Source organism: Sabethes cyaneus, chromosome 1, assembly GCF_943734655.1.
Source record: "Sabethes cyaneus chromosome 1, idSabCyanKW18_F2, whole genome shotgun sequence".
Lineage (NCBI taxonomy): Eukaryota > Metazoa > Arthropoda > Insecta > Diptera > Culicidae > Sabethes > Sabethes cyaneus.
The window spans coordinates 64,249,784-64,265,581 of record NC_071353.1 but is presented as its reverse complement, the minus strand read 5'-3'; the positions used below and the strand labels follow the sequence as shown (position 1 = coordinate 64,265,581).

The 15,798-nt window shown below is 42.1% G+C and overlaps 1 protein-coding gene across 7 annotated transcripts in view; it reads right to left on the bottom strand.

Annotated features, from left to right (window-relative positions):
* The window catches only part of LOC128733030 (uncharacterized), a 404,411-nt gene that overhangs the window by 126,231 nt on the left and 262,382 nt on the right, over positions 1 to 15,798 (bottom strand). For 6 of the 7 annotated variants that reach the window (XM_053826572.1, XM_053826573.1, XM_053826571.1 and 3 more), the window contains one exon: positions 5,597 to 5,644. The exons of the other annotated variant lie outside the window; for it this stretch is intronic. In XM_053826572.1, coding sequence (XP_053682547.1) covers positions 5,597 to 5,644 — 48 coding nt within the window. The remainder of the gene's footprint in view (positions 1 to 5,596; positions 5,645 to 15,798) is intronic. 7 annotated transcript variants of the gene reach the window in all.

Below are 15,798 nucleotides of genomic sequence, written 5' to 3'. Positions count from 1 at the left end.
TCTAACTATTTAATAGGTTACATACCGAGCGAGAAGCGAAGAATAATGAACTTTTATTTCGTCTGTTCATACTTGGAAGATAGCACCTATCCTACAGATTTAGTGTCAGTATTAGCAAACAAAAGGTAGTTTACAATATATGATAGGTAAGTCGTTCTGACTTTTACCGCCGTCGTGATGAAGCAGCCAAATATTCTTAAAAGTTAAATATTGATGTAGATTATTTGGTTTATTGAAACGAAGGAAGACAAATCCAATGGCTTAAGTCATCCTTTCGGCTCTCGCAAGAAATAAATATTGCCAGAGGATTGCCATTCAACTAATGGTCATCGCATTACTCTATCCAGTGACTTACATTAATTGAAAAGATTCAATCCTGGATGTAAGCAAAGCCTGGGTGCTAATTTCGTTATCGAAATTTGAGCTTCTGTTTTCATACGACAGACTTCGCAACCAGCTGTTAGAATACAGGACAGTGCGGGGTCAGTGCTACGATCCTATTGACTCTAACAGCCTCTCCCTGCCGAGATTCGAACATTCGACGACTGGCTTGTTAGACCAGCGTCTTACCTCGAGGCCAACTGGGAGGCATACATCCTGGATGTAGAAAAGGAAACTTATTCAACCCCGTAACATAGCTACCTATATATTAAAAAATACTGTTACAATATAATTCACCAAGGTGCCCGAGCAAAGTTTGACAAAAAATGTATCAAAATTATTACATACTAGTTGAGCACGAATATTACGATCCGGAAAATATAAGTGTCCGTTAAGAATTCAGAAAACTGCGGATACATTCCATTGGCCAGTGTTTGCGAACTTGGTTAATCTTTGTATTAGTTCTTTGAGTTCTTATATTGCATAGTATAGCACTAAAATGTTGTACATAAAAGAGTCATAACCGCAAACTGAAACAAATAGTTTTAATGGTCGTATCTGTCTTTATTTAATTGAATCAAAACATCTGGCTGTTTGCAACATTTATGTAGTCTGATTAGAGTAAAATGTTGCTTTGATCGTTGGCTATCATTAACCCATTTTTTTAAATTTTGCGATTTGGTCCGGTCTGATTTAACACCGACCATGTGATATCGCGACAAGCAATCGAGTCAAACAGTTGGGTTGAGCAGTCGAGTCGAACAATCAAGTCGAGCAGTCTAGTCGTCCAGTTAAATTAAGCTTGACTGAACAAGCAGTCCGGTCGAGCAGTTGAAACGAGCAGTTGAGTCGAGCAGTTGAATCGAGTGGTCGAGTTGAGCAGTCAAGTCGAGCGGTTATATCGAGCAGTTTAAACGAGCGGTTGAGTCGAGTAGTCTAGTGGAGCAGTTGAATCGAGTAGTCTAGTCGAGCACTTGAGTCGAGCAGTCGAATCGAATGGTTTAGTCAAGCAGTCGGATCAAGCGGATAGGTCGAACAGTTGAGTCGACCAGTTCATTCGAGCAAACGAGTCGAGTAGTCCAGTCGAATAGTTTATTCGAGTAGTCCAGTTGAGCAGCTGAGCCGAGCAGTCGAATCAAACAGAAGTCAAACAGTTAAGTCGAGCAGTCTAGTCGAGCTGTTGAATCAAGCTGTCAGTTGAGTCGAGCAATCAAATTGAGTAGTCTAGTCGAGTTGAATCGAGCAATTGGATTGAGCAGTTGAGTTGAGCAGCCGAATAGTCCAATCGAGTAGTTGGGTCAAGCAGTTCATTCGAGCAGTCGAGTCGAGCAGTTGAGTCGAGTAGTCCAGTCGAGCAGTGGAATCAAGCAGTTGAATCAAGCAGTTGAATTAAGCAGTTGAGTCGAGCGTCATATCGAACAGTTGAGTCGAGCAATCTAGTCGAGCAGATGAATCGTGCTGTCTAGTCGAGTAGTCGAATCGAACAGTCCAGTCGAGCAGTTCAATCGTGCAGTTAAGTCGAGCAATCGGGTTGAGTAGTAGTCAAGCAAATGTGTCAAGCAGTCGAATCGAACAGTTCAGTCGAGCAGTTCAGTTTAGCAGTCCAGTCGAGCAATCAAATCGAGCAGTCGAATCGACAAGTCCAGTCGAGCAGTCTAGTCAACCAGTTGAGCAATCGAGCAGTCCAGCAGTCGACCAGTGAGGTGACTAATCTCAAGTTTTTAGTCTTGACCTTGAAATGCGGTCATACCTAAATATTAATTTTTTTTTTTTGAAACGATGGTTCTACAATTGATGAAGGAACGGTAGGAAAAGAAATGAAAATTTTTTGGTGAAGGAGGGGAAGAGCGGAAAGAAAGGGGGGGGGGGTATTGGTAGCTATGCTTGACAAGTAGTCATTTTGACTCTTACCTTTTGTCCACTAAATGACTATTTGTCAACCATAGCTACCAATACCCTCCCCTTCCTTTCCGCTCTTCCCCTCCTTCACCAAAAAATTTTCATTTCTTTTCCTACCGTCCCTTCATCAATTGTAGAACCATCTATTTTTAGTTACCGATAAGCCTCTTATGACGTCTTGTCAGAGACCTAGTTTTCGGTACAGACATGAGCCTCTTATATAAATAGATTCTAAATAGATATAAATAGACTAAAAACTAATTACCTAAAAATTAAATTTTGTTATCGTGTCAAAATAACTCTTATGACATAAAAAATTTTTATATTAAAAGAGAATATATTGACTTAAATGTTTATTTTCGCATAAAATATTCCCTAGTGAAAGGGTCAGTTCTAAAAATCTATTCGTGATGATTATTTAGCTTAATGAAATCGAATTTAGATTTCCCATTAATAATATTTAACAGCAAAACAAAGCTGCAAAATGTGTGTGTACTTGTGATTTTTATGAGAATATGAACTTTAAAATTTTTACTATTTAATCCCAGCATCGGTGGAGTTGTTGAAAAGAACTATTTTCGCCTCACTATTCTTGTCTGGCATCCTAACGAAGCGTCCCACCCACGGCAAATCGCCAATATTTCTTAACATATCCGGAATCGTATCATAATGATCGTAATCGATAAACATGCGATTTTCAGCACAGAATTGTGTAGTAGTTTGGGGCTAGTCGCACTTAATTGGCTCTTATTGTAATTAATACCTACTTATACAGATGAAACATTTACAATCATGCCTCAGTATATAAGTATATCGCTTCCGAAATCGTTCGTAAAGGCTAGTTTTGCGCATCGAATACGGTTTTTTGGATACATTCTTTACTTTTCCGGCGACAATCCGCTTTTCGAATCCATGCCAAATTCAGGAGACGACTCCACGTTTCTAGGCCTTGGGCTGCCGCTCTCCAGTCGCCCCTAACACCCGCTGCTCTAGCATCCACGTGCAACAGCGCTTATCCAATTGGTACGGGGTCTGCCTCGCAGTCGTCAGCTTCTCTGTTAATTATTGTTTTCGCTGATCTCTCACCTGCCATCCTTGCTACGTGGCCAGCCCATTGTAGCCTGCTGTGTTTTAGTTGCTTCACAATATCTGCATATTTGTATGTACCTGTACTACACTCCTTCGTTTAATAGGCCGCCAAGAATTGATCGCAGGATCTTACGCTCAAAACGCCAAGAGTTCGTCGGTCGCTATACGCTGTCTATCAACGCCCACGTCTTTTAGGCGTAGAGTACAATCGGGATAATTAGCGTCTTATAGAGCGCGAGTTTTGTACGGAATTGTAGGCTACGGGTCCTCACCTGGCCAGGTAATCGTAGAAGGCCCTGTTGGCAGCCATTATCCGCCTGTTTATTTCATGACTCACATCGTTGTTACCTGTTACTAACGTACCAAGGTAAACAAATTCGTCGACTTCTTCAAAAGTATCTTCATATATCACCACCCCAGTTCCAACACCCGAAGGGCTACCACGTTCTCTACCAGCCGCCATATACTTTGTTTTGGTAGAACGTATGATAAGCCTTGTCCTCGCAGTTTCCCCGTTAAGATGCATGTACGCTTCTTCCACAGCTCTACGGTTGACACCGATGATATCGATGTCGTCCGTTCGTGATGATGGTGCCGCTTCTTTGCACGCCTGCCCGATAGTCCGTCACTTTGCCTCAAACCATCTAACGTCACAAACGAGTCCGATGTCTGAATTTGAATTTGAACCATCTAGAGTAGCACGTATCAGCCTAATCAGTTTTGTTGAAAAACCATGTTCAGGCATAATCTGCCACAGCTCATTTCGTTTAACTGTATCGTACGCCTCCTTGAAGTCTATAAACAAATGCTGAGTCTGCAAGTTGAATTCCCGGTCGCTCACGAAGACCGCACTGGTATTCGCAAACAAAAGTTTCCTGCAACGGCCTCAGTATGATAAACAGGATACGCGAGAGAACTTCGTTTGCAGCATTGAGGAGAGTAATGCCTCGGTAATTGCTGCATGAAAATGTTGGCTGGGTACTGGGTTTCGTTCTATGAGCACCGTCATAACTTCAGGTCCACTCAAGTCCAAGTAGTTACCGGCCTGATGAAGATTTTGTACATTATCCGCTTCGTACGACGGCATATGCTCCATGACCGTAATATTTAGAGGCTAAAAAAGGTCAGCTTTTCTATTTGAATGCGCCTCAAGGCCCCCTTATCTCCTTACTCGTGTTGTTTTAACTTGACTTAATCAAGTAAAGGACTTGCGAATCCAGCAGTCTACTTCTAGTTAGTCGATCCATCTTGCCCGGTATGCAACTCATCGCCTCGTTCCTATGGTGCCATGATGCGCCTTTGTATTTCTCTTCTAGTGTGATTATCAGCGATCACCAGTTAGCAGTTAGCAAGCCAAAATACATGAAATCATTCTGGTCACCGAATTCTTAGCGATAAACTGATAGTTGTCTTCTTGGAGCCTCTCCCGCACATGTATTTGGATTTGGAAGCCCTAGCTTTAGAAATAGCGGAGTCTGTTGGCTAGTTTTCCCACATCAGGTTTGATTCCCTGTATGGGGTCAGTCCCGGCGTAGTGCTCAGCATTCACGCCTCTCACACCGAGGACCCGGGTTCAAATCCCAACCCCGCAGAAGTCACGAATGACATAAGCTGTTAAAGTGACTATAATCTAACAAAAAAAAAAGGTTTGATTCCCGAATAAATCGAGAATATTTTGTGCCAAAGTGTTGAACTTTTTTATATTATGTTTGAATCCTGTTTGTCTTTAATGATCGCTTTTATTTAATGATGTTTGATTTTTCACACTCTAACAGACATCCCACAATTAAGGTAGTGCAGCGCTTATAGAGATTGTTGACGTTTACCGCACGCACACTTCGCCGCGGTTTGTTTGCATCTGCAAATTTTTTGTCGAAGCGAATTTTTTTCCCGATGCACACAAACGCACATCAGCAATCTTCATACATATTTCGCTTAACTACAAAAATAACTTCGCTTGGCAGGAAGCTGCAATAAATGCTGCGTTCAATTTCTCTTCAATACCTATATGTATGCTTGTGAAAATACGTATGCTTGTAAATTAATTAAAAATCCATTATATCTAGACCTATTGATTCGAAAACGATTCTGCAGTGATGATTGCTTAGCTTCGTCCCTGATAAACTATTAACTATCCTTTGAGATATATATATATATTAAGGTGTCCACTAATATCTAAATCCATTAATTTTATACTCGAGATAAGAAATGTGGAAAAAGTACGCACCTGCTCCAGAATCAGGAACGTGATGTTGAACCCTCATTGAAGAGGCAACTGAAATAAAAGAAGGTTATAAATTGGTGACTAAATAAAATTGTTTAAAATTAATTTAGAAGTTTTGAAGTTCTTAGAAGTAATCCCCTTATTTTTGAGGTATAAAAAAAATTCAATACACATTTTCACATCCGTGCGGAAGTGCGCAACTACTCGATACTAGTCGCGATTCTACTAAAAGAGTGAATGTAACAAATTATCATCATGTATCAACCACCACGACTCAGAATGTCAAGTTTGAAATTCAAGATTGCATTTTCTATCACGTTCGTCAATATGAACAGTTTTCTGCAGCAGTGAGCGGAGAAGTACGAACTGTTTCCCGTTCGCTTTATTGCATCCGTGAAAACCACCTTCTGATCAACATTGTTCCCGTAGCGCGGCCGAGGCAACGATGCGCAACGAAAGCTGGCATGCAACATGACATTGGATCGGATAGGAATCCACGATTATTGGACACATAAAAAAACGAGACAAACCAGATTTTCCGTCGCTACTTGAGTGATTTCACCGATTTAACCGTGCATTCCGATACAGCGCGTTCGTTTGATATTAAAGTGAAAAATTTGCAAAGAAAGTTTAGAGGAAGGAGGCCAACAACGTCTAACGTTATTTTAAATTTTGTGTAAATAAATTTGAGTGAAAATTAGGATAGTGTATCTTTTAATGAGTTGAATGGTACAATAAAATCTTGCTTATATTTTGGCTTTCTAGCCGGATAGGGGTCCAATATTTTAGCGTTTTTATAAACAGACATTGCAAAAGCATGTTTTGGCTTGAAAAAATCCAATAATCGTATTATCTAAGATTTCTTTCCATGCAGTACAGTAACCTATCGCTAAAATATGTTGGTATGTTAGGTTAAAACTCTCGACTTCCGGCCTATCTGGGTACAAGGGTGTTCCTAATTGAATTGAACACATGGCTAGCAAATAAACTCTTGTAGGTGGGTGCATTTATTCCATTTCTAGATTACTCGATTCTACCTGCTTTGATTTATCTAGAAAAATAATTAAGCAGGCATTAATAGATACTTCACTATTAACGTGCTGCTCGAGCCAAAAATGCTGAAGCTTTCTTAACGATTTGAACACCACGGACTATGACCACTTCGTGATTTTCACTTATAAGAGCAACAACAGCTTCTCGGAGCTCCATTTGTGCAAAATTAATTGCCTTGTTGACTTGCTAATCCGACCCATGTTCTTAAAATTTGTACTTATTTTGACATTTATCTGTCGTGTTGCAAAAGTGAGCATTTCATACACACACTGAAATAGTTTTCATAATTTTACGTTAAGAATTAACCTTGAACCATTAAAAAACAAGTGTCAACTTTATAAAATAAAAATTTCTTACCTAACAGCGTAATGTTTACGTTGGCAGAATTTCAGCATAATCTGTTCGAGATGGCATCGGAACTAGAGCGAATCCGCCAAAAAATCATGCACACTGTCGCGTCGTGGAAAATGCGACTGCGTCCTTCAGATAGATCGCAAAACACCTGGTAATCCATCATTCGACGGTGTCTGGAGTGATGAAATGATTAAAAGAGACCTAGACAACCCAACGGCATTCAGGAAGGGGCAGATCACAGCAACAAAAACAGTTGACCTATAGAAGGTCAGAAAGGTGTTGTATCTGCTCAAGCGTCGGTTGAAACTTTCGATTCGCAATGTATCTGGTTCGTCCACAAAACGATGCAACATACCGGCCTTCACGTCTTGAAAGTTCGGAAGGTAGCGAACCGGAACGACAAACAAAACATAAACATGTTCAAATCCTGTGTCACTGTACCAAGAGTGGCTAACGAAACCGCACTGCATCGTGATAAACAGCTGAAATTACATCAAGGTGGACACAAAAGAGTTGCCGGGGCAGAAGTTTTACATTGCTACATCACTACTGACCCTGTGGAGGCAAGGAACAAAAAAGTGGAAAATTCACCAAGAGCCTGTACGTGCTACAAGATGAGCCAGCCATACATGACGTCGTGCACCAGCAACGGACGAATTTACCAGGACTGCCTCCAGCAGCGTTGCAGTTTGCTTCTTGCATTCTCTAAGAAATGAGGCTCTGATTTGGCCGGAATTGGCATTCTACCACTTCGCGCGGCCCGTGGTCAACAGGAACAGAGTTAACAATGCTGTTTTTGTGCAAACGAACATCAGCCCAGGCGCACCGAACTCGTTGGAACTTTTCCTGATTGAAAAGTTTTGGGCCATCATGAAGACCAGACTTCGTAAAACACCTAAGGTGTTGAAGAACAAGCTGGTTTTTAAGAAACTATGGGTGTATCAAAAGAAGTCGGCCCCACCATAGCCGAAAACCGAATGAGTGGTGGTATCAAAGATAATGAGTAGGCATTCGGTTACTGAGAGGAGATCCAAAAAGGCAATGAAATAGAGACCTTACCATTTACCGAGCCTTATCACCTTCCCGTTAGGTTAAGTCGGACATGCACTGTTGTCAGCTTTTTTCGTAAAAAAACAATCTAGATAGCCAAATGATGTTTAGACAACACTGAATAGACTTTGGTGCTATGGGAAGAATTATAAAATACAATTTTATATGTAACAAATCCCTCAGCTAACAACTGCGCAGAATGGTACTGAAGATTCACACGCAAGCATAACTTTTCTGCCTCACATATAGAGACTATATATTACAGAGGCGACAAGGAACTCAAAAACCGCTTAATTTTGAATCAAAAGGGAGAGTACGATCACAAATAAAGGTAACTCTCCGTTTTGATTAAAAATTTAGCGGGTTTTGAGTGCCTTGTCGCCTCTATAATCTACAGTCTCTGTAGCCTCACGGTGAGGGTAACCATAATTCGATATGTTGATAGCATGTCTCTTGAAAGCTGGAGCTTGCCTGTTTCATTCTAGTTTTGATGGAAGAAAAGAATACATAAGAAGTGTAGTAGAGCATTAAGCTAAACAGCGCCAACGTGGTGCAATCAATCCAAATAAAGTGTTTACTTTCAGTAAAACTATGCAGACTATAGCGAAATTCGAATAGGTCGACAAAATGCTTAGTAATAGCTTGATCTTGAATTTATTCATGACACACTTTAAACATTCATGCATATATTTGAATTTTTGGTACAACATCTGCTCCATAAACAACACAGTGAAAGTACCAAAACACTAGAAAACTCTATTTGGAGATAAAGCATTATGAATAATGAGAATAATAAAAATAATATCAATGCTGGTGATGATCTTCTCTTTCTACTTTGTTGTGACGAGCTAAGCCGAACAAATGCATCCCAACCACTGTCGGATGGTAGCGACCATTACTTCAAACAAAATCTGCATTCTGGAACATTTCTATCCGTTCCAAATCTTTCGTGCGGCAATGCTCTTGCAGAATCAAGCGTAGCTAGACTATACCTACGTAAACTGTATTTGTATTTAAACCCGATGACGAGTTTTGTCGAATTCAATCAAGCGTGTAAATTGAAAAGGCGGAAACAGTGTAACGAATATGCCACCCGACGGGAAAAATTGCACGCCCGGGCAACGGCACGTCGATCCGTTGACCCCTTCCATCTCAGCGGTGGGCTGACTGGCTTTTGGTGTTTTGGTTGTGGGGTGATAAGTAGGTGGCTTTGCTGGCAGCATGCCAACACCCACGCATTGTTTCGCAAACACCCGCCGTGGCAGTATTCGACATAAGCGATCCGCGTCCTTGACCTAAGCCAACAGTGAACGATTGACTTCACATGGTTTTCCCCCTTCTGCTAAATTGTTCTCGATTCGGGAATTTGACGTGAGCAATACGCTGGACTGGATTTTAATTTATTTTTATTCCGCTGCTGCGCCGCCATCGGAACTCATGGGAACATTAAATATTAAACGCATATTTTTATGACTGGAAAACTATGGAAATGAAGGACTAACATAAAACACCGAAACGAATCGTGTCGATATTGTATTACAATGTAGTGACTCGTTTAATACTAACCAATGCAATACTGCTGCCTTGCCTCCTTGACATCCCCTTCAGTTCGGTTTATGAAAACTATCGATTGTCGTGTGAATGCATAATGGAGTATCGAATGGATACAGTAACGAAATGAATTTTGAAGCATTATAAAAAACACAGTGTCGTTTCCTTCAGCGAATCGGTTATAATTGTCGGTTTTACTACCGGCTGCATTCACCGGAGGGAGCATTCTACCGAGGGGGAAAAAGCGATGATGAATCATACTGCATATTTGTGAACTGATTTCGGGAATGCATTAGAAGGCGTCGGAATCAGTTGGGTTGTCGAGAATGCAACTGCAGCTTTGTCACTGACAAGTCTTTGAACTCATTTGACACTCGAATTAATTACATGCAGTTATGATATGCATATCATCTTAAACAAAATACAATGCGATATCAAATATATTGTATATATGGAGTTGTTAGATTCTATAATTAATCAGATTCTATCATTAGATTAGTTTGCATTGATTGATACTTATATTTAATATCGGGAATTTTGATGCATTCATGTCTATTATAATGGTGCTTGCATTCTTTGTTTGAAATTTTTTGTGTACATAATTCTGTTTTTTTTTCAGGTAACCGAATAAGCATCGTATTTTCAGTTTCGAGATCGATTTGTAAGACTTGTTGAAGGTTCGATCAATTTTTTTCACACTAGCAGATAAACACATTCCAACCTGGACTCATTAGTGATCATAACTGAAGCAATATTTGTTGAAAAAGACATAATTACTTCTTAAGAGGTATCTGAGTGATTTAATTAAAGAAGATGCGGTTATGGAAACTAATAAAGGGTACATCGACAAATATTTATCTACCGGCTATATTTAAAACCAGTTTTGAAACAAAAGCTTGTTTTCTTTACTAGAAAGTTTGTAGTAAGACAACTGAGTTAATCCATCTAACGATATGAACTCGCCTTTCTTCATACATGTATAGATAATTCAATAACTACTATTGAAATCGAACACTGACGCAACTTGGTTGAACGAACGATGCGGGTTGCTGCCCGACGTCTGTAAGAAGGTTATCCTACGAAAAGGTAAATTTAATAGGGATAGCCTCCGCAATGATTGGTGCATTCAGGTTAATTTGGCACATAATGGTGGCGCAATCAATGTTAAATGTCAGGATGTTCGGAGTAACCAAGGCGCGTTCTGTTTCTCGGCGAAGTTCGGGAGTGTCGATTCGAATGAGTTAGAGACGATCCTCTTATCGAACATTTCGCAAATATTCAGCAATTTGTTACGCGAATTTATAACTTATAACTATATTGTAATAAATGCCCTGTAACAATTTATAACATTTGATAGATGAAGTCGAGTTCAAATTTCCTGAATGTGCGTAGAGTAGAGCGGGGCATAAGTGCGATGTTTGAAGTTGTCATCAATTTTCGTGAGATATAAAGAAGGACAACAACATAATATATTTTATAGTGATACAGTACCTCAATGTCTTCACATTCAACTATAAATCATCTGCGGTAATAGTGTTTTGCAAAATAAATTCTTTTTGCTTCTGATCAAGTGTCGATTCGCACTTTTACCCCACTAGTGGGGCAAAAGTGCGAATACCGCGGAGCAAAAGTGCGAAGCTCGAATCCATGAAATTAGCACAACAGTAGCTAACAAAACCATACTATCTTCAATCTGCGTTATGTTTCGGTAAAGAATATTCTCAATTTGAACCTTTCCTATTTTGCGCTGGTGTATTGCAGCCTCCGTTAGATCGAAACTTTGTTTTTTGTTTCATCAGCGGATAAACATTGTTTTCCTTCAGCCAACATCTGTAGAGCACACAGTTTATTGCAGATCTTCCATTTCTAGTATCTGTAATATAGTTCCAAAAGCTGTATATAATTAGCTATACATTTTTGCCTTGTCCGTGAATCGCACTTTTACCCCGCTAGGTGCTTGACGGGATTAGATTAAATTACGGAAAAGCGAAATATATTTTGTAAATTATTTTCACCCTATTTTCAAAAAAGATATGTGAGTGATGTAAACGCTGCTACAAATTTTCAACAAGTAATATCCTCCTTTTGATATCGTATTTGCCGTATAACGAAAAACTATATCAAAACCGCCCTAAAATAACATTTGCACATAATTCAGCACCTATGCTTCGTAAGCAACCAAAGTTTTCGTTAGATTCAAGCTGTCAAAGTAGTCACCCATCCATGCCAATGTAGTCAATTTACTCGGAATCTGCACCATTGAATCGCACTTTTACCCGCATCGCACTTTTACCTCTCCTTACTCTATATAATTTTTATACGTTACTTAGAGTTTGTAGTTCCAGTTTCATCAGGCCACAACCGCACATCTTCTGGTTTTTGGTAATGATATCACATTTTGAAATTTTCAACTTTAGGTAACAGACTTGAAACTGGTATGTTGTTGACGAATATTAACTGATTTAAGAATCAAAACATGCTCCAGCCTTGAGCAGTTTCAGTATGTGAAAAAATTCCTCGTAGTCGCAGAAACACCACACTCATGGGGCACGATAACATGTCGGTAAAACCACTCAAGGTAGTGCTACGCGATCTGCCGCCAATCGAGGTTGTAAACGTCCAAACCACACTGGAGAAGATTGGACTGAAGCCACTAGCCATCTCTCCGATGAGTCGCCGGGCTGCAGCCAAGGACAGCTTTCAGGATCAGTTGCTTCTGGCCACCACCCATCGGCGCACTGCGCAACATCCGGGACTTGTTGCGACACATCGTTTATTGTAAGCCCTACCGCTCGTGCCAATATACCAATTGTCTTTGCTTCGGTCACGATACCAAAAACTGCAACAGGGTCCCGCGTTACGACAAGTGTATTGGTGTGCACTCAACTGCGATCTGTGAACAATCCAATGACATCGAGCTGTAGAGTATCAACTGCGAAAGAAACGTTCGCGCCACCAGCCGTGACTGCCCCAAGCGATCGAATTTCGAATGGATCCGACAAACATTAGTAAACAACTAACCCGGTCGCAGGCGCATTGATCACCGTTCCCCGGTCATAACGGATACCGAGTATCCTGCTCTTTAGCCTAGTCGGCAGGTCCCCCCCTGGCCCGATTCCCTCTGAACAAGTATCGAATTGCCGCCGTGAATTCAGTAGCTCATCAAACGGTCTCCAACTCCCGTTCAGCATAGCACCGTATCTTCGTTGCAGCTGCCCTTCCAGAACTATGTTCTCCTGCGCGTTCAGAAAATCAAGCAGTTCGATCTGTTCTGCTCAAGGAGCAAGCGTTCCAATTAACTATGGAGAGGACTTCACGATCACCGTGAAGTCGGTGGGCACACCGGAGGTAACACTGGCCATCGATGTTCCTTACGACGAGGTCGTTCAACTCATTTCGAAGGTTAGCGCCATCAACCGTACCTATAAGATCTTAGCTGACCAGTTCCAATCTGTAATTTCGATCGTCAGCAGATATGGATCGTGAAGCCCGATCGAACTGCTCGATTTTCTTAACGCGAAGAAGGTCGATATTGCTGTTATTACGGAAACCCATCGCAAGCCAGAGGTTAGCTTCTACCTTTCCGACTTTCGGCTTTCGAGACTCGACTAAACTAGTGCAGAAGGAGGGGGTGTAGCCGTTGGTGAAAGGCGCAACGTTAAATGCAGTCTACTGCTGAGCTTCCACCTGAAAATGTTTGAGGCCATTGGGGTTGAGGTCAGCACGTCGATGGACTCAATCGATATCATAGCGGCCTACTCTTCTAAGCAAACCAGAGACCGGGACGGTACTGCCGCTCATTTACGATCTGACTTGGCCATACTGACACGGCTGCGCGCGAAGTACACCATTCCCGGTGACCTCATTCTTCGGCATGAAGTGTGGGGTACCGAAGGAGAACTCAGAATGTGACCATCCCAGCGGACGATTTCGAGGCCGGACACTACAACATCTTGGCGCCGGATTATCCGGCTAGAATCTTCAGTTTAGGGTTTCATTCTATTTTGGACATCTTTATGACGACCGTAGCCATCGCCGCATTACCAGAAGTTTTCGAAGAATCGTCTTCCGACCATTACTTTGTACTGCTGACGATGGCTGCCTTTACGGATACGGTCGAGCTTAAGCACTGGAATACTGGGAGCTTGGCCACTTCCCTTCAATGTGGAAATTAGCTAAAGTCATCCCATTGCTGAACCTGCGAAAGATCCTTCTGTTCCCAAGACCTATCGACCCATCAGCATTCTCTCGGCCCACTCAAGCTATTTGAAAAGTTATTCCGAAGCCAGATTCTTTCGTTCGCTGAAGAAAACAGTTTAGTTTCCGTGAGGGAAGGTCCACCATCAATCAATTACATCGAGTTACCAGCACAATCCAACGGAATAAGTAAATATCCAAGTGTGACACGACGGCCTGGTGTTCAAGGTGCATTGATACAATTTTCCGATGAATTTTATCAAGATGATCAGAAGTTATCTGTCCGGCAGAGTATTTCAGGTATCTCTGACTATTCAGAGACTGGTACTATTGTCAGTTTGCAGTTTCAGCAAGAGTAGCCAACTCCTAGCCTTTGCAGACGACCACGACATCATTACTAGAAACCGTGGAACGGCGGATGCAATCTACGCCAGACTAAAAACGGAAGCTAGAGGGATAGAGTTGGAAATTAATGCGTCGAAATATTTGGTAGGAAGAGGTTCCAGAGAAAGCAACGTTTGCCTTTCACGGACGGGTACTATTGACGGTATTGAACTGGAAGTGGTTGTTGAGTTCGTTTATTTGGAATCTGGTCACCGCTGACAATAATACGAGTAAGGAGATCCAACGACGCATTCAAGCTGGGAATCGAGCCTACTTTTCCCTCCGCAAGACGCTTCGATCTAGGAGCAAACGCCGCAGCACAAAGCTGATGATGTTCAAAACCCTAATCAGACCGGTAGTCCTCTACGGACTTGAGACAGTAAGTTTAGTTACGGAGGACATACGTGCACTTGCCGTTTTTGAACGAAAGGTGTTGCGGACTATTTTTGGCGGGGTGCAAACGGAAAGCGGAGAGTGGCGGAGACGTATGAACCACGAGCTACCGGCACTGCTTGGAGAGATTCCCATCGTACACCTGGCGAAAGTTGGGAGACTATGGTGGTCCGGCCACGTCGCAAGGATCCGTTCTCTTACAGAACCCCACCGACACCGGGAATAGAGGGGCTCAACGTGCTAGATGGCTCGACCAGGTTGAAGCCGACTTGCGTGTGTCGAGACGCCCAACGAATTGGTGACGAGTAGCTCAGGACCGAGTACAATGAAGAGCAATTATACATACGGAAACAGCCAACCCGGCTCTCGGCTGAATAAGTAAGTAAGTAAAGCATAATTTCGTTTCGTTCCGAAAATTTGAATTTATTGAATAATTATATCTGTGAGCCTTTGGCTCCTAAAGACTTACTTACTTACTTATGTGTCCATGTTCGCCGGTCCGGCAGAACAAAGGGATGAAATTAGAGATCTCCACTGCTGACGGTTACCCGCCATGGCTTTTACCTGTCGCCAGGACAGGTTCTCGTCTACAGCCCGGATGTCGTTGGCCAAGCTCCGTCTCCATGAGCCTCTGGGTCTGCCTCTTCTACGCTGTCCTTGTGGATTCCAGTCGAGTGCTGCTCTGCAAACCTCGTTCGCTCCTTTCCTCAAGGTGTGTCCGATCCACTTCCACCTACGCTCACGAATTTCTGTGGCTATCGGCCGTTGATGACACCGACGATGGAGTTCCTCATTGGATATCCAATTATCAGGCCACCAGGCACGAATAATATATCGCAGGCACCGGTTAATGAATACCTGCAGTTTTTGCGTTGTCTCCGCTGAGACGCACCACGTTTCGCAGGCATACAGCAGTACGGATTTAACGTTTGAATTAAAGATTCGGGTTTTCGTACGTAGAGTGATCTGGTTTGAGCGCCAAATGTTTCGCAGACCTGCAAAGGCACCCCTGGCCTTCCTGATCCGTGTGGCTATATCAGTCTTGGTACCACCATCGGGCGTTGTTTGGCTACCAAGATATTGAAAGACGGCTACCTGCTCAACTTGTTGTCCCGCTACTGTAAAGTTGGTGGAATTGTCAGTGTTCACTACCATAGACTTAGTTTTCGCTACATTGACTGTGAGACCTGCTGCCTGGGAGCTCTCGGAGAGGTCGTCTAACT